The 23,567-nt window shown below is 35.2% G+C and overlaps 1 protein-coding gene across 1 annotated transcript in view; it reads left to right on the top strand.

Annotated features, from left to right (window-relative positions):
- Positions 1 to 23,567, top strand: part of LOC129234169 (uncharacterized) — a 68,033-nt gene that overhangs the window by 11,820 nt on the left and 32,646 nt on the right. The window contains exons 2-3 of the mRNA XM_054868083.1: positions 16,257 to 16,920; positions 17,856 to 18,151. Of these exons, the coding sequence (XP_054724058.1) occupies positions 16,415 to 16,920; positions 17,856 to 18,151 (802 nt within the window). The 5' untranslated portion in view covers positions 16,257 to 16,414. The remainder of the gene's footprint in view (positions 1 to 16,256; positions 16,921 to 17,855; positions 18,152 to 23,567) is intronic.

The raw sequence follows: 23,567 nt of genomic DNA on the forward strand, positions 1-23,567 counted from the left end.
CGACTCACTTTCCATGAACTCCAAAATTGGTTTTATGTTGGGGTCTTCAAGTTGATCTTTTCGAACTTGGTCATCACTCCATGGATCAGGTTCTGATGATGTTGGAGTCACTGTCACCTGATAGGCGGTAGGGCTAGTCGTTCCATACTGTTTCTCGATTCGGGAACAATAGTGGCAGTTCTCAAGACAGGGTCTCCTTGATAAAGCGTCAGCATTACCGTGAGATAACCCTTTTCGATGCTTGATCTCCATGTCATATTCCTGGAGCCGCTGTATCCATCTGGCTATCTGACCTTCCGGATTTTTGAAGTTCAAAAGCCAAGTTAATGAGGCATGATCAGGGTGGCGACAGATCAGGGAAATCAGGGAGATCAGGGAAAACTCAGGGAACTTTATTAATCAGGGAAAAGTCAGGGAAATATCAGGGAATTTCGAAAAAATAGCAAAAAATCAGGGAAAATTGATTTTATGAAGAAAAATTTTTTTTTTTAAATTTGCTTTACAAAATTAAGTACTCTAATTTCCTATGCATTTTCCGCCAATTATCTGTTCAAAAAAAAAAAAAAAGTAAAATTAATGAGGTGCAATTATACACTGCCGCATATTTGTGCATCTTTTTTCCCTAACGTCAAAGTATTGAATCTTACTTATTAACCACAGGATGAACTTTGTAAGATTGCTTCTGTGTCTGTTAGGTTATTTATTTTACCTCGCTTGAAATTTCCTTTCACGCTTTCAATGCTACTTAAAATAAACAACCATACAGGCAAAGAGGAAGCCATCATTAATGCCTTAGCTCCTTTGCCTTTATTCCATTGTCTCGAAGTAATTAGCTTACTGTAATCACGATTTCAAGAAGAAATCTTTGGTTTTTAAATTAATACTGATAAATGCTTAAAAGTTATTACTTCTACGCATTTTTAATTTAATTGCTAAAATCGAACTTTCATTTAAAAAAAAAAACCTTTTCTCTTTGCCGTTATACTATTTGTTGTTAAAGCAGATTATAAAGGTTTTCTTTTCTTCAGACTTAAATGATTCTTTTATTTTATAACCAAGTTGTATTCTTCTTTTATATATTTTAAAATTAACTAATTGCTTTCTGTTTTTTTTTCTTTTCTTTCATTTCAAAGTTGTTTGTTACAAAAGCTATCTAAACTTTTTTTTCGTTACATACTGAAATCATTTGAAATAGTGTGTGCTTAAGTAGTGAACTGGTGTACTTAAGTAAATATCTTTATTTTTTTATTGTCAAAATGCTGTATTCCTTCATTAAAACTTATGTTCTTAGAGAAATGCTCCCTATGAATGGATGTCAAATGGTTTTATCTATTTTACATAAATATGTCAATTAGTTATATAAGAATAACTACATCACTTCTATTCTTTCACTATTCTTACAACAATTATTATACTGTTTGAAAATTTAGTTCAAAATAATTTCAATTACTTTTTAGTTCTATCATAAAACACATATGTTTTTAAGAGTGATTTTAATGGTTTCTTAAAATTCTTATGCTAAGGGGTTTCTGGAAGTAAAGTTTTTTTTTTTTTTTTAATTTTGTATAATCTTTCCATGTAAAAAAAATTATATACTGTTTTGTAGGGGTTCTTTTTCCAAAAAAATTGACTTGATATGTTTTTTCTAACCATTTTATTAAAAAAGTAGCATTTTTTAAAAATATATCTTTAGTTCAACAACTTTACACAACTTCCAGGGTTGGGTTTTAGACTGTCCAAAACCGGTTTAGGACAGGACAGGTGGTTTTTACCGTCCAAAACTGTCTAAAACTGTCCAAAAGTGTCTGAAACTGTCTTAAACTGTCCAAAACTATGCTAAAGCTAAAGGGGTGTAATCTAATCAACTCGTATTTACTGCAATATTCGCAATGTATAAATATAGATATTAATCAGGTTTAATTAATGGTATTTAATAAAAAAATTTCTCAAAAATGTTCATTTAAAAAATATTTTACTTAAAAAAATTGCTAATAGCTATTGCGTAAAAACATCCTTATGTAACAGTGGGCAGAGTTATCAAAGGAAATTCACAACACTACCAAGACAACTAATGTCAGTTCCATTTATAACACAAAGGAATGTCATTAAATGTGCAATATTTAGGAAAAAGAAAAAAAAAGCTTTTTTTTTTAAAATGGTTTTTGCAAATAAGTTTTACATGATGTTTTAACAAAATTTATTTTTTAAATTATAGATTAAAGAACAAGAAATTGATGACTACACTTATGTTATAGAACCTGTGCTGGTCCTTTTTTAGTTCATATTTTTAATATAATACATTCTGTAACTACAAAAAATTGTAATTTATTGCATTTAAGTCAATTATTGCACTACATTTTGAAATCTTTCCATTGCACACTTGCATAAATGTCGAAAAATTTGGTTTATGGAGGCAAAAAAACTCCTGCATACAAATTGAAATTTTCAATGAAAAATTTAATTTTTACTTAACTATACTAAAATTAGCTGCATGAATAAGTTACATATAGTATATTTATACCTGAATGTTCACATTAAATGAATATATTTTACAGTCAAAAAAAATAATTTCGACACATTTTGTTCTGTTTTTGATATTTTCCCACAAAATATAGTTTCTCAAAAATAGTTTTGGACACTTTTGGGCTCAAGGGGTTTGAACAGGATGGTAAAAACCTTGCCAAACCTGCTTTCATTTGCACACATGCGTAAACATAGGGAAATTTGGTTACTATTATCAAAATAAATAAACTCATGCATGCAAATTGAAATTTTAATAAATAATTCAACTTCTATGTAACTAGATTAAAATCATCTGCATAAATAAGTTGAATGTTCACATTGTATTAATGTTCAATATAAAACATTTTATTATTTATTTTTGATGTTTTTTCACAGAATACGTTTTTTCTAAAAATAGAGTTTTGGACACTTTCGGGACAGTTTTGGACACAAGGGTTTTGGACAGGACGGTAAAAACCAGGGTTTTTACCTTGGTTTTTACCGTAGTGTCCAAAACCTTGCCAACCCTGCTTAAAACGTTTAAAATACTGCATTTTATACAAACATACATCCAATGGATTTCAAGTAGGGCAAAGAAAGGAAACCATTATCATTGGTAATGTAAATCAGAGAAAAGTCAGGGAACTTTTTTTCACAGTTCCTGTCGCCACCCTGATGATCTGTCCGAAGCAGAAATTTTCGGCCGTAGAGGTAATGATGGAAGTGTTCTATAGCTTTCACTATGGCCAGTAACTCCTTTCTGGTGACACAGTAATTTCGCTCCGACTTTGATAAGCATTTGCTCCAGTAAGCGATGACATGTTCATTTCCGTCAATTTCTTGGGATAAAACAGCTCCAATGCCCTCGTTGCTCGCATCAGTGTCCAGGATGAAGGGTTTTTCAGGCTGAGGATAGGCGTTGATGTTAAAGCCTCCTTCAGTCGTAGAAATGCATCTTCGCATTCTTTGGACCATTCAAACTTTTGCTTGCTCTCCGTCAGCTTATGCAAAGGTCGTGCAATGTTAGAAAAACCCTTCACAAACTTCCTATAGTACGTGCAGAGTCCCAGGAAACTTCGCAGCTGATGGATGTTTTCGGGACGACTCCAACTCTTGACCGCAGATACCTTCTCTGGATCGGTTTGTACACCCTCAGAAGAGTTGATGTGACCAAGATAGTTCACTTCCCGGCGGAACAAATTACATTTGGACGGGCTTAACTTCAGATTGGCTTCCTTAAGCTTCTGCAGCACCTTCCTAAGATTTGCCAGATGTTCTTCGAAACTGCATCCCACGATGATGATATCGTCTAAGTAGACCAGACAGGATTCGTAGGAAAGTCCTCTTAACACTGTCTCCATAAGACGCTCGAACGTAGCTGGTGCATTGCAGAGGCCGAAGGGCATCACTTTAAACTGCCATAAGCCTTGTCCAGTTGTAAACGCTGTCTTTTCTCGGTCATCAGGGTGTATCTCAACCTGCCAGTAGCCGCTCTTCAAGTCCAGGGTCGAAAACCACTTGTGTCCGGAAAGAGTGTCCAAGGTGTCGTCTATCCGTGGAAGAGGGTAACTGTCTTTCTTGGTGATTTCATTCAGCCGTCGGTAATCGACACAAAATCTGGTGGAGCCATCTTTCTTTCGGACCAAGACGATGGGAGAGGCCCAAGGACTGGATGACGGTTCGATTACATCATTCTCCTTCATCTCTTTCAGGAGGGTTTCGACCTCTTCCTTCTTAGCGAACGGTAGTCGTCTTGGATGCTGTTTAATAGGGGGATGTTCTCCAGTGTAAATCCTATGCTGCGTTAAATTCGTACGGCCAACATCCTCCGATGTAGAGGAAAACAGATGCTTGAAGTCGTCCACCAATTGTTCCGCAGCAGTTCTTTGATCTTTCGATAATGGCGCACTCCCAATTAACTTCGATGTCAAGGACTCAGAAGACACAGTCTCGGGGGAATTGATTCTTCTAATGATGCAGTTTACTGGAGTACAAGTTGCTAACACTTCACCTTTCCGGATATTCCTTGGCCTTTCACTCATGTTGGCGACTCTTACAGGAATTACATCCTTAGAAAGGTCCACAAGTGTAGGTGCTACCAGCACTCCTTTTAGGTTATTGCTTAGGTTAGGGTATTCAATGAGTCCAAATCGAAAACTATTGCTTTCTTCAAGGGAGCCAGGTATTAATGATTCTGACCTTGCGGGAATCGATAAATCTGTTTGGGCTATTATTTGATGAGCGGATTTTACATCACTTTCTGCAGGGAAAACGGCTATGTCTTCTCTCATCGAGTGCAGCTCATTAGTCTTGAAGTCGAGAGTGAAGTCATATTTCTTCAAAAAGTCCAATCCGAGAATGATATTAGCGACGAATGCCGTATGATGGTAGGTGGCATTCCCAAACACTATTTCCAAGTCCACTTTACCGTCAATCTCGATTTTGTCACCTGTCACAGTCTGGAGACTTACGCGTGGCGATGTCCACAGCAGTTTCAATCCAAATTCACGAGCCACATCTGTCCTAATGATTGTCACATTGGCTCCAGTGTCGACAATCAGTCTGCAGGGGTTCCCATTTACATGTGCGTAAATGAAAAGTCCATCACTGCCACTACTAGAAGAGGAAATCTGCAGAGCTCTGGTGGTGGTGATTTCCTTCCCTCGCGTAGCTTGGCGAGCCGGACAACTCCTTCGCAGGTGTCCTTCACTACCGCATTTCCAGCACTTCTGCTCTTGTTTCTTTTGGGCTGTTATGCTGTTCAGATGTCTTGCCAAGTCACCGAGTTGTCTCTTAAGTTCAGCGAGATGGGACGACCTGGAATCAGACTCATCAGCTTCCTGAGTCCGGATTAGATGGCGATCCACACGGGTTGCTTCTTGGGCGGCCTCGTATCTCATCGCATACACAACAGCAGAATTCAGGTCTTTGACATCCACCATCCGTAGAGCTTTCTGGATTTCCGGATCTCGAACCCCGTCGATGTAGTAGTTGAGTGCCAGTTTGTCTCAAACATCCGCAGGGCAGTCGTAAAAAGCAAGATGAGACAGTCTCTCGATGTCCGCCGCAAGCTCTTGCAGGGTTTCCCCAGTTTTCTGGAAACGGGACTTCGACTGGAGTCGGCTGAAATCTTTCTGGCACTTCTCACCGAAGCGAAGCTCCAACGCAGCTGTGAGGGCGGCGAAATCCAGGCGCTGGCTGTCCGGAAGGGTCTGGAGAATGTCCGCTGTGTCACCTCTCAGGGATGCTGCAAGATGACAGGCCTTGGTAGCAGAGTCCCATCCGTTCGCTTCCGCCACTATCATGAATTGAGTTTTGTAAACCTGCCACGAAGTTTTCCCATCAAATGTAGAAGTTTAATGGACGGTCGAGCAACCGATGTGGGAGCGCCAAACTGTACAGAGCTGCTTTCCGCGGTCGCCAATCTCCTTTCCACGTCCTTAAAGATCTCTTCTTTAAATAGATGAAATCTTCTATCTTCTTCTTCAAATTTATTTTCTACAGCATTGAATCGGCCTTCAACGGTATCAAATTTTTCTTTAATAGCATCAACTCGATGCTCTATGTCATTAAATTTATTTTCCATCACAGTCTTTACCGAAATAAGGTCGTTTTTAATTTCTTCTTGGTTAGACGTTAAGTCCTTTTTCAGCACCGTTAAATCGCTTTTTAACTGGTCTTGATTTGCCAACATACTTGCAGTCAGATCACTTTTTAATTGTTCTTGATTAGCCGCCATATCATTTTTTATTTGTTCTTGATTAGCCGCCATATCATTTTTAACAGAGTTGATTGCATCAAGAAGTTGTTTTAATTGTTCATCCATTGCGCGAGTAATCACCATAAAATTAAAGTCCAAATTCAAAAAAAGCCTTTTTGAAAAAAAATGTCCAAAGTCACACTTACTCCAAGAAAGTCCAGAAGAAGCCCCACGTTGGGCGCCAAATTGTAACGGATTCGGTGCGACTTCCACTTTCTTGAAATGAAGACACAGTTCTTGATAAAAACACAGGAAATTTATTTACACTATGTACAGGAAAGATCGTCAACAACTGCTAAATTATTCATCAGCAATTAAGCAATTATCACACAACACCGTAAACTCAACGTCTACACACGTATTTACTTCCAAATACGAAAACAACACAGCGAAATGCCTCGCAATAAACAGAGCAAAAATGCTCTCAGTTCGAAATATCAATCGAAACTCTCTTGTTTATCCATCGCTAACGGCTTATATAGACACCGAAAAGAAATTTCTCAAATATTCCACACGCTTCTGTAAAGTAGTAGACCGTTATCAAATTTTATCAATGAACAAAAAGGAAATAGGGGTCGTATACTTTAGCCATATGAAAAGGGGTTGTATATTCATTACGGGAAACTATTTACAGGTTACGTTCCTACAATAATTACTATTTACAGGATTTGTAACAATATTCAACACATCAAACAATTCAATAAAGTCCATGGTTGGCAACATGTAGCCAGGTAGACAATCATTTTAGGGGAGCGAATGGCTAATGGGCATTATATGGAAGAGTGACAAATTAAAATGAAATATATGTATATATATATATATATAGAGAGAGAGAGAGAGAGAGAGAGAAATGAGGTACGTCTTAAGTTTTTAAATTGTGATTAAAGAAGTTTGAATTAAAAGTGTGTCAAGTATAAAGAATGAAAAAAAAAAGAATTTTTTCCAGTATTTTGGTTTTACTCAAATTTTTCACTGTTTGATTTGTTTGTGGACTCAAGAACTATTTGTAACACAGTCATTTAGATCCTTAATGGTACTTCTTTTCCTTGTAAGAAAATATGCAATATCAAGATGGCATCTCTTTTTACCAGTTTTCATACCAATTGTGATGAAATAAGCTGAGTAGTACTATCCTTAGTACTATCCATGAATCTAATGACATTGGCTCAAGTCTGAAGGTTAGGAGATTGTTCAGTCCCTTCAAGGATGGAGAAACAAAACTACCACCCAACAGGGGCAAATTTAGAGGGGTTCCATGCCCCCCCCCCCAAACCTTATGAGCTTTAGATTTTTTTTGGAGAGGAAAAAAAAAATTTAAATGACCAACACTAAAAATAGCGAATCTTCTCACATGTTTTACTTTAAACAAATTTAATTCCTAGTCAGGGAAGAGAATTATTTCCTTTCCCTTGAAACAGAAAAATTTATCGTTGTTTTTAAAATGTTCCTACATTGTTTCATGATATCAGTTTAGAGGCTCATTCAACTCAATTGACTTCTGACTGGATGCAGGGCTTAAAAATACAAGGGCTCTGGCTCTTTCCTTTGATCTTTTTGTCCGCTTCCAAGTGGACAGCGAGAGGGGAAAACTTGTTTTTGGACGTCATAGGATACACTTCGCGGGACAATATCCACAGCGTTATGCCCAAAGAACTGTGGTATGCCTTAGCTAAAATACATTTTAAGAATTTTTACTCTGTAAATGGGTTGTTGAAGAGGCAGTTGAAGGGGCCAAGGCCGCTCCCAGATAAGGCTAAAAATCACTCATTATGAATAAGGATATGAATAATGTTTTCAAGGTTTGATTTTAATTTGGAAATGTCTCATAACATTTGACTAGGGTTTCTTCAGAAGTAAGCTTCTGCTCCTGCTCTAAATCTGTTGGCAGGTTATTTATCTCTCTTTCACATTATGAAAGTTGATATAAAGGTCACATTTTTCAGAATCAAAAATATTTGTGTGTAATTATATTTGAAAGTATTGAAAGTGCTTTCACGTGCTGATGGCCTTAATTACTGAAAAAGTTCTGGAAACTTAAGCTTTCCCTGAAGATTTTCAAAGAGCTCAAAACACACCCAAAAAATTAGGAATACAACCTTTTTTTTCTGTTTTGAAATGCTTTTTTTATGGAATATACTAACTTTGAAGCTGCTTCAATTAATAATTGGGGGAAGAATTTTAAAAAGGTTAAGATAAAAAGCAAGACAAATTTTATGAAATGTGGTATACGAAGTTATTTTTTAATGCAGGATTTAGTTCAACCCTGTCACAATGCAACTTTATGATATTTAATTAGTTTAGTATCAGCACTGTGAGACTAATAAATTTCCTTCAACCGTAAAATTACAATGCATCTAGATGTAATGCATGAAATTTATTTGTAAATATTATTCAATAGATTTAACTAAACAATTTCTTGAACACTGTATCCACATTCTTAAAATAATTAATAATTCGCATGGATGTGACAATGACTCAAAGATGGGAGAGGGGAGATGGAAAATGAGCACTATATCGTGATTATTTCAATCGTGTATCTATTTTTTTAGGAGCTTTTTTTTTAACATCCTTTTATTAGCTTCATCTGTAATTATGTATGTATCTTGTAACGGAATCTTGCAGCTCAAATTTCGCCCACTTCCTGCGATCGGATTCTTTTGAAATTTGGCACGCAACCTCAGACCCAATGACAATGCAATATTCTATATTTAAACTAATTAACTATTTTATTTGTTAGTTTCCTCCAATTTTAAGCAATATTTTGGGAAAAATCCAACAATGTGAAAAAGGAGAAATTTTAAAAAATGCTCACAAAAATTATTTAAAAATATCTACAAAAACCTTTAATTTTTCTGCATCAGACAAAATTTGTTCCAATGTTAAAAGATAATTAGAACATGAAATATAATTGTTTTTAACTAATTTCATGCCAAAATTTAGGTGAGCCTTCAATTGGAAATTCATTGCTGATTAGACCACTGTTGAACAAAACTTTTATTCAACTCAAATTTTCAAAGTAATATAAATATGATTTCCGCAAACATACATCGATGACGCATAGTAGCTTCCCATCGGGGTGCCCTTGTATTAACTTTAAGATATTACCTCGCACTCGTTTTTAAATAATTTCGTCTCCTGATAACTCTCCAACATAAGACTAAAAAACAGAAAAATAAAATACTAATTTAAAAAGCTAAAAAAACATGCTTTCGTAGCAAAATGAACTAAAAAGTGAAAATAATCTTTGGATGATAGTAGTTGACCAATCACTTAATTTTAATGTAATACAAAATAGCGTGGGGGAGGGGGCTTCTTATCAGTTGTCTTGAATTTCTTCCATTTGTTGTCCAATCAAAAATGTAAATAGACAGCACCCCACGCTTTTTTGTATTACATTAAAATTAAGTGATTGATCAACTACTATCATCCAAAGATTATTCTTCACTTTTTAGCTCATTTTGCTAAGAAAGCGTGTTTTTTTAGTTTTTTCAACTATTATTTTATTTTTTTGTGATCACATATTTAAAGCTTCCAAATCAGATACATTAGTGTTTTTATGATTGTACAAAAGCTAGGCCATTTAATTGTTCTTCTGTATTGGAAGACCAATTTCCTGACCCACATAAAAAGGCTATTGAACTTTTTTCTCGAGTAAGAACATTTGGAAGAATGCGATATTTGAATGAAAAACTTTTTGAGGACAAAAGGTAAGCTAGCAAAAATATTAAAAAAAAAAAAAGAACTTTATCACAAAAGAAACTTTGTGGAATATTCGGAAAGATTTCATTTAATTACTGTAACGTAATGTTTTGTAGAATTCAGACATGAAGACATTTTTCTGTCTACAAATAAGTTAGCATTATAAATTTGGTGATAATCATTGAAACTTTAAATTTGGTTTACATTGCTAAATTTCAATATGTTATTTTTAAATTGAAGTGATTAAAATGCTGATTAATAATTTCAGAAAAAACCCATTAATCTGGACTTCCCTTTATCCGGACAACCATTTAAATGTACCTACCGTATAAATAAAGAACGCATTAGCGCAATAAGTTATTTTTGTAAGGCTGTATTTTTATTTTTTAAATTTTTTCTAATGCAACTTTATATTTCATTCTCTTGAATTTAAAATAAAATGAAGTGGAATAAATGAGACCTAAAATATCACAGAAAATTACCACATTCGTTCAAAATGTTAAAAGTTCTTTTTCTGGGGCTTCTGTATTTCAAGAAAACAAAAATATTGGGCCAATAAATTGAGAATTTTAGAACGGAAAATCCAAGTAAATAATCGTGTTTGGCAAAGGAAAATTGGAAGAAAGTATTATCATAATATGTTTATCAATAATTAAAGTTTAAAATGAAGATAGGGACGTAGTCAAACTGAGGGTAGACTAGAGAACTCAAATTCCTTCTTTTTACGTCCCCAAAGCTGGTCTGGAATTGAGTTTTTAAAGCTTAGGTTTTGAAAAAATTGTGGGAAAATGTTCTCAAACCCCTTTTGCTCTAATGTCATTAAAAATGTCCTACACATGAGCATTGAGGACTGCAATTTTAAAAACCCTGAGAGTACTTCCAATGCAATCCCCAAGAAACGCCCTCTCAATTAATCATTCATCATCATTTACAGTGGAATAAATTTCGTCTTCTGGATTATCATCTTTTGGAATTTAGAAAAGAAGCAAACCAATAAAAAAAGGGCTATTTTTTGCTTTCAATTATAAAGTTAGATGTATCATATTCATATGCGTATAGTTTCATATAATATGTCATGCAAAATATTATAATGGTTTAACCCCAGTTTCGTGCCAACATTTAAAATATCTCCCCCCCCCTTAAATACATCAAAACTGAAAAACGGGGGGAAAGAAATTTCGATGGGCAAAACTGGGGGGAGGGGGGCAGCATTTTAAACTTATTCATTAATTTGTTTCTCTGCTTAAATATAAACAAACGTGGAATCTTAAAACAAAAAGCCCAATGAGCCATGCGCATGCGCAGTCGCTGTAGAAAATTTGTGATATCCGCGATTTAACGTCTAGTTGCAACTGTTGGATCTGTTTGTCTTGATTGAATTTCATTTCCTAAAACTACTTTTGAATAACTGTTAGATCTGTTCTAACCTTGCAATTGCAGTCAGAGATTAACAAACCCTATGAGCTGAGAGTAATTACATAAGAATTTAGGGGAAATTAGTGATTTTCAAACTTTCATTACTCCGGCCCATGATGTCCCTGGGGGTTGAAATTTTGTATATGTACTCAATGCATCCCCCCCCCCAAGAATATGTATACAAAAAATCATTACCATAGCCCCCCAGAGGGCTGTGACAACCCTGGGGAGGTACAATTTGGGGGGTAAAAACGAGGAGGAGGGGAGTCAAATGGCACAAAAGGCACATCAGTAAGGCACAAGGAACATGTGTGTGAAATTTCAGCTTGATTCCTTTTTTGGTCCAGGATGCAGCCCTGTCAAAGAAAGTGAAAACTTTTTTGAACATCAATTTTCTAACTTGAATTCCTCCTCCCGCTGATGGTCCAGAGGATCATATTTTGGTTTACGTTGCCAGGGGCCACTAGAGATTGAGTATACTAAAAATCAACTCCAGAGGTCTTCATGAGGCTGAGATACAGAGGAGTGAAAAACCCAGAAAACCTCAACTTGTTCTGTCGTGTAAACTGTACTTAGTCTCGTTTATTTTCTTTCGTCTTTCTTGTCGGCGAATTTGGTTTCCTTGGCAGTAAGCATTTGGTTTTCTTGGCGACCGGGATGCTCCCGCATCCCGTGATTTTGTTCTTTTTAAAATAGTTTATTTTTTGCAAAATGTGCTAGACCGTTAAAAAAAAACTTAAGCACTACACCCGTTGTGTCCACCACATTGAATGGTTATAAATTTTTTCTCATATGTGCCATGATACTTGCACCCAAAAATGCAGTAATCATTTTGTTTCACATAAAATAAAGATAAATGCAGATTAGGTAGGAACTAATTCAAACTGTAATATTTATTTAACCGATCTTGAGATCGTATCAAAAATCTATTTCTCTTTTTTAAGTATTGAAATTGTTGCATTCATCTCTCTCAGAGTCTCCTATTCACACACACACACACACACAAAAAAAAAAAAAAAAAAAAAAAAAGAAAAATTAATTTGAATTTTGACACTTGGAACTCAAATTATGTTTTTCACAATCACGTGTGTGTGTGTGTATGTAGGCGTGTGTGTTTGTGTCTGTGTGCAGACATGAGTGCGTGTGTGTGTGTTTGTGTATAGGTGTGTGTTTGTCTGTGTGAGTATATGTGTGTGTGTAGGATATGGACTCAACTTGGAGACTTTTCACTAGAGGAGCACATCGTGAGGCCGGTCGACGGTGGTGCAGCAGAGGAAGGCGGGGGGAAAATAAAATCATAGGAATTCAAAACAGTCAAGTAAGAATAATAAGCAATTGTGATTGCTCAAAAAAATTAATGTGAATTTTTACATCTGGAATTCAAATTATATTTTTCACAATCACAAGCATGTGTATGTAGGCGTGTGTGTTTGTGTCTGTGTATGTGTGTGTATGTATGCGTCTGTATGTAAGATATGGACGCAACCTGGATACTGTTTTCGCTGAAGGAGCAGCATTGTGAAGCCGGTCGACGGTGGCGCTGCAGAGGGAGTCGGGGGGGGGGGGGGGGGGGGAATAAAATCATAGGAACATCAAAACCGTCAAGTGTGAACAATAAGCAATGTGATTGCTTAAAAAAACTAAAAGAAAACAGTTCAGAACTAAATGAGCCTTCTTTCCCATATACCAATATCGACTTTCTAGTATATGGTTAACATTCTCAAAATTAGCTAATATCTCAAATTATTTCAAACGTAACTTTTTAACATTGTAACCTGAGTTCTAGTAATAAAATATACCTTGCTCATCTGAAAAAGTAGATGCGTAAGAAATAATCCAGTCAGTGGGTAGGGAAAAGCCGGCTTTCCATACAAAAAATGGGATCGATGATTTAAAAAAAATATTTGTATATACTAGTGCCAATATAAAAAAAACTATTTTTTTAAAAAGCGTTTTGCATTTTCAACATGTGATCCTCAGAGAAAATCAGATCTTTCTTCTTTTGGATGACCAGCTGTATACGTTAATGTCATCGTGAGATAACTTCTCCAAAGGAAGTTTTCTCTCACAACAGTCTTAATTATACTCACTACTTGAGCATAGAACTGTGGTGGACTTGTCCTCACTCATTTAGTGCAGTATTTTGTGCAGGGAAAGGAGTTGAAATCTCCGACCAAAGATGTTTGGTATCTCCTACCTTTTCAGGAATGGTTGGCATAGTGACCATCAGACTTATACAAATACAAAAGTGACGACCAGCAACAGGCTCTGGGCCCAGCTAGACTGGTCCTAGTCAATTTACAATCCCCAGTGAAGATCAACGGCCCTCTTAAAACACTTGCTCATTACCACCTCTTCCGGTAAACTGTTCCAAGGTTCCACTACCCTGCTAAAATAATAATTTTTCCTAACATCCATGTTAGCCTGAGATTTAAATAGCTTAAAACAATGACCCCTTGTCCTGTTTTCAGTGCTAAACTTCAGCCCCGTAACATCTTTCATTTTAATAAATTTAAACAACTGAATCATGTCCCCTCGGTCTCTTCTTTGCTCAAGACTGTACATTTTTAGCCTTCTAAGCCTGTAATCATAGTCTAAGTGAGAAAGTCCATTTATTAGCCTAGTAGCTCGCCTTTGAACCCTTTCCAATACATTAATGTCTTTCTTAAGATAAGGAGACCAAAACTGAACAGCATATTCCAAACGAGGTCTTACCAAACTTCTATATGAGGGCAGAAAAACTTCTGATTTGTTTGAAATAGATCTATTGATAAACCCAAGCATCTTATTGGCTTTGTTACTAGCAATGCTGCACTGTTGGCTAAACTTTAAATCCTGACTTATTAAGACCCCCAGATCAGTAACTTTGTCTGCCTGACTAATGACTGAACCTTGCAAATAATAACTTGTACACTTATTTCCATGCCCTAAATGTAGCACTTGACATTTCCCAACATTAACAGCCATACCCCATTTATCAGCCCACTCCGTAATATGATCTAGCAGCTGTTTTGCTTGTTCTTCATTTTCTACAGTCCCCATAACTTTGACATCATCAGCAAAACAATTCATGTTCCCAGAAATATTTTTGTGAATATCGTTCAAAAAAACAATGAACAAAACAGGCCCTAACACTGATCCTTGAGGAACCCCACTTAAAACCTCACTCCAATTAGAATAATTTCCCCTTACAACTACCCATTGTTTCCTTCCGATAGCCAGTTTTTTACCCAAATGAAAGTTTTCCCTCCTATTCCTATATCAGCTAATTTGCTAAGTAGATCAACATGCGGTACCTTATCGAAAGCTTTTTGAAAATCAATGTAAACAACTTGCACCATCTTAACCTTAACCATACTCATTGCTTGAACATATGACTGGTTAACTGGTCCTCACTCATTAAGATGCAACAGTTTATTCAGGGAAAGGAGTTGAACCTCCGACCGAAGACTTTTTTCTCGGGAATGGTTGACATAGTGACTTTCGCCTCCTGTACCAGCCTCTTGCTCTCCTGTCTGTGCCTGTGGAATTTTTGTACTTAAATGAGTATCCTCTGCCCCCGTACTGTAGAGTCGGTAGTTTGCATACCTGTACTCTCACTTCTTCCAGCAGCAAGGTTTTCTCCTTTGAGCCAATATCCAGCTCCATAGGAGCTTTGAACTGGGAGGTGGTAAAAGGTTGACACCCTCACGACCACCCTGTATGAGTGCAAAGCTAAGTAAAGTGAGGTTTTGCCCGGTTCCTCGAGAAAACCATTTAAGACATCATACAACCCAGGTGCTATCCATCCATCGGTACGGTATCTCACTCATTAGATTGGATGTCTATTTTAGTCACCTTTTATGACACGCGTGAGCTACGTTGGAACTATTCTGATTCTGAAAGGGAAGGGACAAAGCTGGAAATTCGTATGTGTTTATCACAAATAGGATTTGAAACTACTTTTTGAAAATTTTGTCAAAGTATTCAAAAAGAAAATTTTTTTGTTTAGTATCTCTCCATTATTCAAAGTGTCCGCTATTCAGAGTGAATTATATGGAACAAACTTCATTAATCTGCAGGTATATAAAGCTTTTCAGTGGGTAGGTAAAATGTTTAGGAATGCAATGCTTTGCTTTCAATCATGTATTAATGAAAACAAGAGAACTTTTTTATCATTTTGTCTACAGAGTTTGAAAATATCCATTGTGTGTGTGTTTTGTATTGAAACTAATTAAAAATTATTGGGCGACGTACATATCTGAAGCAAGTATCTACAATCAAATGTATCCTCACACAGCATGCATGTCAACGTTATTCTACCTATGGCCTAACATTTGGTATTTACAATTTGCAGGGCAAGATTTTTTTTTAAACTACCCCCTATCACGTGAATTTTATTTCTTTTTTCGCTACCTATTCAACCAGTTCAGGAAATATTCCTTTCCGATGAGGCAGAAGTTTTCCTCACGTCCAAATAGTTCAAAGCAACTTTTACCATCACTGAATTTTCAAAGTAATAATTATTACCATCAATTTAAAGAGGATTTTCCTTTAATTTAAGAAGTGATTGCTGTAACCATTCATTACAATTTTCCTTGAGCTGCCTATCTAATTAAATATTAGAACGTAAGCTTCCATTTGTGGCCTTCCTCTGCTTCCAGAAGTTTAAATTAATTGGCTCTCTACTGTAGTTTCTTAATGCGAAAATATATTGCTTAGATTGAATTTCTCCATTGCCTTTCTAAATTGTCTGTGCTTGAATGATTCTGCAATCAAATGCATTTTACCAGAGGTACTTTAAATCGTGGTAAGACTTAGGGAAATTGGTTGATTGCAATTATTTATTATTTTAAAATGTATCCAGCTTTTTTCTACATTTTTATCATTTTTCTTTCAGGTTGCAAATATCGTGTGAAGTACTTACAGAAAAGCTGCCATCATTTTTGCTCTTCACTGTACTGTATGATGTTGGTGAAAAGGGATGTGTGCTTTTGCATGTTGTTTTCTGATGCCACATAGAGGCAAAAAAATTTATAGCTTCACAGGAAGCTAAAAATGGCATCATTTAACCAGGATGTCAGGACAAACACAGTTGTCTTGAACAGTCCTTTTCAGATAGCTTGTATGCCTGGAAACTTTCCAGGCTCAAGTTCTCTGGATAATAAGAACATTCCTAAAACATTGCCTTGCTCTAGCGCTGCTAGCGAACAAATTAACAATCCTGGATTAAATGTTGCATATACTTCTGAGGGTTGCTTGCAGAAAATTCCTCCCGTGTCCCACCTAATTACTACCAACATGTGTGCCCCTACACCAGCTGGAAGTGAAACAACACAAGATCCTAACAAGAAGCTTGTGGATTACACTTGTGTAGCATTCCCTTCATCTACTGTTCAAACGAGCACTTTTTCAGGAAATAGTAAGATGTATCCCAGTGGCCATAAGTATCCTGAAACTAGCACGTCACATCCTGTCATAGCTGTACAGCACAGTGAAACTTTTATAACTGTGCCTTTTGGATGGAAACGGGTGATATCAAGTGGAAAAGTTATCTATATTAGGTATGTATTCCTTTTCAAAAATAGAATATCAATTGTGTTTATTCCAGGCTTTTTCAGAGGGCGTTGCAACCTGCCCCTTCTAAGCTAATGTTCAAAGAGCCCTCCTTGCCTCTTAGAAGAAAAAAAAAACTTCAACGCAAAAGCCAATTTTTTTTCTTCAAAAGGTAAAGATTCACACAAGCTTTGCTATCAAACATCTCTTGTTTCCCTTTTCTACTAGACTCAGAATTTGATTATAAATCTCAATGCTTTAACTGTGAATTGGGTTGTTTCCCATTTTTCGAAAATATTTTTGGTAAAAATGGTCAAAAACATAGGGGTAAATTACTTTTTTCTTAATTTTGACTTCGTTTCTCTCTTTAAAAAAAAAATCCTTAACGGCATTCAGCCATTTTCACTATTGGCTGCTGACGTCAAAAGTGAGCAAATTGCTAGGGTTACCGTAATAAAATTTCAGGACACTGCCAGACTTCACTAAATGAATATTTCGTTCAACTAACAATTCCCCTTCCGCTAATAAATTGCTCTCGGTGAAAAAAATCATGAAAAGGTGATATATCTTGCCAGAACAGACAACCACCCACTCTGATTCAAGATGGCTGTCATTGCTTGTGACGTCACAGGGTGAAAGTTTTGGTTTAAAAGTCAGTCATTAAAAAAATTAATTAAAAATCAAACATTGGAAAAGTAAAATTATTTTCTGGGTCTATGTTTTTTTTTTTTTGTTTATTCTACCAATTTCAGTGACTAAAAGTAGTACTTTTGACTAAAGGAAACATTCCCATTTTAAAACTAAACATTAAACAGTGTTTCATTATTTGAAGAAAAAAAATACTATTGAAAAATACTTGGGTTTTACATGCATGTGGTATATGTGGTTAATTTTATTTCATTCTTATATAGCTGTTTTAATGTGTACTTTTATTTCTTTGCAGTCCCAGTGAAATTTATCTGCATTCTTTGCAAGAAATTGCTGTGTATTTACAGACTGAAGGTACATGCAAATGTGGCCTTGAGTGCCCCTTGAAGTTAAATCAAGTTTTCAGTTTCAACCCATTAGTGACTACTAAGAGCTGGAATGTGAATGATCTTTCGTGGAATGATCCTACAAAACTTTGTAACCATAAAAGAAAAATTGTTGCCATGGCTACATTTCGCAATAGTTCCAATCTCTCTCTTTTGGGGTCTGTGAGAGAGCCAGCTCCTTTTCTTGTACAGACAGCCAGAAAAGGTTCGTGTACTTTGAATATTTTGTTAAATTATAGCACACACACTCATATTTTTTAATTTTTTTTCATTATGCTAGTAGATGTCAGAACTTTACACTGTCATCTTTTCTTAAATGTATGCAGTAGAACCGATATTTTACATGAAGCTCATCACACAATTAATGCATATTAAATCTGGTGCTTGCTAAGGCCAAACGAAAACTTAATATGAAGATTGAAATTCGTAAAAATAACATGAATTGTTGCTTGGTTATCTTTATTGAGAAGTGAAAAATATTTAGCCAAAGTTATATTCAGTTATATTATTGTTTGACGTACTATTTTGGTTCAAGATTTTATAATTACTCTGCCAGTATAGTGTAAAAACTTTTAGATATTTAAATCTATTTCAATTTATGAGTCCCTATAATCATTTGAGTTTTCCTGTTTCCCGAGTACTTAACTTTCACAATGAAATTCCCAAGTAGAGAGTGCTTGTAAACGTTTAGATTCCATGTTTTTTTTTTGTTAAAACCAGGACATTTGTTTTCTTTTTGCTTTTTCTTTACTTTTTATTCAGGTATGCAGTGTTTGTCGCTTATTTGAATCACCTTTGTTCTAAACAGTTTTGATTCCATAAAGTGGCTGATTCAATAAAGCAGCTAATTCAGAAGAGCTGGATTTTGTTGTTTTTGGCAATTTGATTCCTTAAAGCAGTTGATTCAATTAACCACTGATTCAGTTAATCGGCGAGCACAGTACAATAAAAAAGATGTTTTTTAAAAGGAATTTTATTTGGTTTTATTCTGAAAAGAAACATATGCAAGGTTTGTTGAAATTTTTAACAATACAGTAACCCCTGGTTACATTGCGCCTCATTATATCGCTCAGTCAGCTATATCGCACTTTTCCTTTGTCTCCCGAAAATTATATTAAAAAAAAAAAGTGTTGCATCACAGAAAAAAAATGATACATTTCTAAAAAAAGTATTTTCTTTTTTTAATCAATGTTAAACTGGCATATTAACCAGACCTAATTGGATGAATTTTAACTTGCAACTTTCGACTCATATTGCACCATAAAACATTAAAAATATTTTGATTATTTTTTTTTTAGTTTAAGAGAAAAATTGGTTGACAACTTTCTCTTCATTGAGTCTTCTTCATTAAGTCTTCTCAATGAAGACTTTGTCTTCATTGAGAAAATCGTCCACATATGATAATGAACTAATATTTTTTTAGATGCATGTGTAAAATAGCTTTTTTTGATATATTGCGCTGTTTTGTTGTCTCCTGACAAGCGAGGGGTTACTGTACAACGAAAAAAACGCATACGTTTTCATTATTTTTGTGGTGCAGCCCATGTAAAATAGCTGTCACAAGTTTGTTGTTCAAGAAAAAATGAGATTGAGTATACTTTTCTTGAAAGAAAGAATGTTAGTGCCTCTTGCTGAATAGAAACATTAAAACATTAAATCTGATTGTTAATCAGTCTGTGATGAAACTGCTTTACCTAATTCAAAGAAAAACTTCTAGCTTAAAAATAGTTAAAGTTATGATACTTTGCCTTCTGAATATAAAATGTCATTCTCTTTTTATAGATGTAAGTTGACAATGACTATAATTTTTGGTCTCTTTAAAGTTTTCGAAAATTACAGTTTTAAAAAGTAAAACCTGTGACTTCAATCCTGCTCTTTACATTAATTTTCACCAATCAAAGAATTCTCTTTGCAATTTCAATTGGTTCACTGTGTAAACATGAATCTGTCAGGTTTTTAATCTACTGTAAAAGCACTTATTTTCGCAAACCATGAATTTCAAAAAAATGAAGGTGATTTTGCGTATTTTGTACGAACAGTGTGAGAGTTGATTATATTAAACCACTGACAGTCCTGGGTCATGAATAAAATTCATGAAATTCTTCCGCATGAAATTTTTTTTTGAGTAACTTGCCATTCAAATCAAGTGCCCTAACTTTTATCAATGCTTAGCATGGGCGGATTTATGGGGGGTCAGAGGGGGGCAATGCCCCCCAATTTTGGGAGGACTTTATGTAATAACAACACATCTTCCAAAAATTTAAAAAAAAAAACATTATTTTTCTTTTTTGACTAGTTCAGAAGGGCATGGGTGTACTTATAGGGGGGGGGGCATAGGGGGCAATGCACCTCAGTTTTGGGAGGACTTTAAATAGTAACAACACATCTTCCAAAATCTTAAAACAAAAAAAAAAAGATTATTATTTTCTTTTTTGAGTACATAGTGCAATGAAAATGAAGAGAATAGCGAATGTCCTTTCCTGATGGTAGAAAAGAAAAAAAAAACATTAAATACAAATAGTACAGCTGGCACTGGGGTGCTGAAAATATGCCTAAATTCACTATTTTGGACTGAAAACCATTTGGGCAAGTATATAAATGAAAATACAGGCTAAACGAGCTATGCATTCAGCTGCAACACTTATAATAATTGACGATTATATTTAAATTAGAACCTCTAAAACAAAGGCAATCCCCCGTTCTACTTGTTATGATTTGTTTTCTTTCTTTTCAGAATGTTTATTTTCAATTTGCATGACTTCAAAAACTAGATATTTTGTGTTGTTACAGACGAAAGATTTTGAAGAACCTTCTGGATTCACACGTTCAGATTGGTAAAATTGTAAAAATCCTTTAACCGTAAAAAACTGACGAATTTTCGTAAAAATTACATAAATCTGCTGGTAAGAGGGAATTACATATAGGGCTGGATTTGCCCCAAGATAAACAAGCTACAGCTTCGGGCCACTGCTTTGAAGTGGGTCCGTAACTCCCAAAAAGAAATTGCTTGATTTGTTCCTTAAAAAATGGAAAGTGCTTGAAAAAACTAATTTCATCTTCAAGTGCTTGAAAACCGTGAATATTTGGAAACGTGTGGCTACAATCCTTAAATTTTAAAATTTCTAACAAATGGTAGGGGGAGGAATGCCAAAATATGTCAAATTCAGCACCTTGCTACATCCTGCATCAAAAGTGTAAAAATCATGGTTCTTAAGTTTGTAACATATTACTTGAAATAACTTTTTGTGACTCGCATGTTTTATATCTTGCTATTTATTTAATCAATTTATGGTATTTTGGAAATTATTTTGTATTGATTGCTTTTATCTTGCTTCTACTGCAATCTGTTTAGCCCAGAAAAAAATGATACACTACCTCTATTCCTTTTTGTTTTCTGCACTGCTTATAATTAAAAAAAAAAGGTTGTTGTAATGAGAAAATTCTATAGTTTATTTTTTCTTTTAAACTTAAAATAGCTGTTTTTTTTTTTTTTTTACAAAGTTTGAATAATACTGTGCAACTGTATAATCTAGTACTCAATTTCAGAGACTGGAAAGTGCAAATGAGGTGCCTTAAATCATTAAATGTTCCAAAATCTTTGAAAAGAATTGGCGCAGCATAGCCTACTAAGGCTCTTTTGTCAAAACACCAAATGTAACCAACCAAACCTTGAAAATAATTAGACAAGTCTTTGAGACTCCTAAGCAAAGTGTGCTTCTATTTTATTTTGTATCAAGTGTATACATTATGAATTGTTCTAATAAGTAGTATATTACTCTCATGTTACATATTTTCTAAATCTGTACAGCATTTCTTTTAAAGTATTAACTTACATCACAAAGCACATTTAAATCATAAAACTTTTTTTAGAAAAGTTATTTGTCTATTTTTTCCCCGAGATTTTTGTCTGTCCAATTAACCCTTATAATGCTTCAAAATGCAGAATTTTATATCCATTTTACAAAATTTCCTCCGGGGGTGAAACCCCCGGACCCCTAAAATTGGAGATATTCTTTATCCTACTTTAAAAGGGAGCCTTGTGTCACTCTCTTGCTAACAGTCACCTCTTTTAAGGTCAATTCAAAAAGGACAGCATGAAAACACACATTAATGAAAACGACACACACACAAAAGTAAAGCATAGCCTTATGCATCACAGGAAAACAGACCAAAACATGGGGAGGGGGGAAAATTTAAAATGTTGCTGAAAAAAAAATCCTGCCCCCCCCAGGAACTCAGTCTTAAATCCACCTATGATGCTTAGCTATCACCCTGCGACTTGAAGCGTTTGACAATGAACATTTAGCATCAGAAAAATAAGTGTAAAATGCTTTTGAAACATGCTCAGTAGGGCGTTATAAGACGTTCAAAACCATCAGAGAGTTAATAAAGTTGTTGATGAGGCTTAAGTTTTTGCGATTATGATAAGCTTGTGAAAAATCAAGCTTCTTGAAAATAAATGCTTTTACAGTGCCTTTTCATGTAAACTTTTGGCAACTTAAAGTCACAGAAGCCACAACTTATATATTTTGGAATTTTGACGTTATGGTTTTTAAAGCCATTACATATGAGATGTCTGTCACAGTTAAACTGACTCCGAGGGCTCCATCATGGTAAAGTCACCTAAGTGATAAGCACAAGGACACTTTCAGGGTGATGTTACAATTAATTAAAAAAGCCTAATTTCTAAAAGATATGAGCCTTTTGATTTTTTTTGAAACCATTTCAGCTTTATATGAATCTGCAAAGAGTTTTCAGCTATGTTAGTGGTCATATATATTTTTTTATGGTTATATATAAAAGCCCCACCCCCTTTGAAATTAAAACTTCCTTGCTTTAGTACTTTTTTCTTCTGTAAAATCATTTCTTCTTAGCCATTTAATGAAATAAAATTATTAAAAATGTCAAATTTTAATGACTCTAATCTGTCCTAAAATTAGTTTCCACGGGGAAAATATCCAGCTAAACCATGAGGAAAATATTTGAGCCCTTCCCCGTGCAATTTTGCATATGGGTGCCCATGCTTCACCTCGAAAACTCCACGCTGAGCCGAGCATCCCTACAAATGGTTCCTGTCCATAATTTCATCTTTCTCACAAAGTGGGCAATTTAGACTTGCATAAATGCTGATTCAGGATTCGATAGAGGTGCTTCGCCAGACAGTCATGTCTTACCGTGCCTAAATCTGGCCACAGCTTTTTCACAATGCTTATCAGAAATATTTGGATCTAAGCCATGCCTCTGACTTTTTGAAGAAGCATAAGAAATGAGCAAGGCTTTCCAATTTGTTCTCATCAGATTTTTGTTAATAAGTTTTATTGAATGGAAAGAGTTGCAAGTATTTGCTGTTGAGTTATTTGAGTGCCCCTCTTGGCCTACTTGGTCGTTGCCGTGAAAGTTGCTAGTCCTAGGAGTTGTTGTAATGTTATTTGTCTTCCTTCTGTTTTCAACTTCTCCAGAAGTATTGGACAATCTAGTAGATTTTTGGAAATGGGAATTTTCCTAGATCTGACAGCCTGGATGGCAGCTTTAGAGTCAGATTGGATAACCACTTTATTAGGGTATCTGGGTCAAGCTGTCCCAATGCAACACAGATAGCCAAAACCTCTCCATCAAAAGCT

The sequence above is a fragment of the Uloborus diversus genome, chromosome 1 (assembly GCF_026930045.1).
Source record: "Uloborus diversus isolate 005 chromosome 1, Udiv.v.3.1, whole genome shotgun sequence".
Lineage (NCBI taxonomy): Eukaryota > Metazoa > Arthropoda > Arachnida > Araneae > Uloboridae > Uloborus > Uloborus diversus.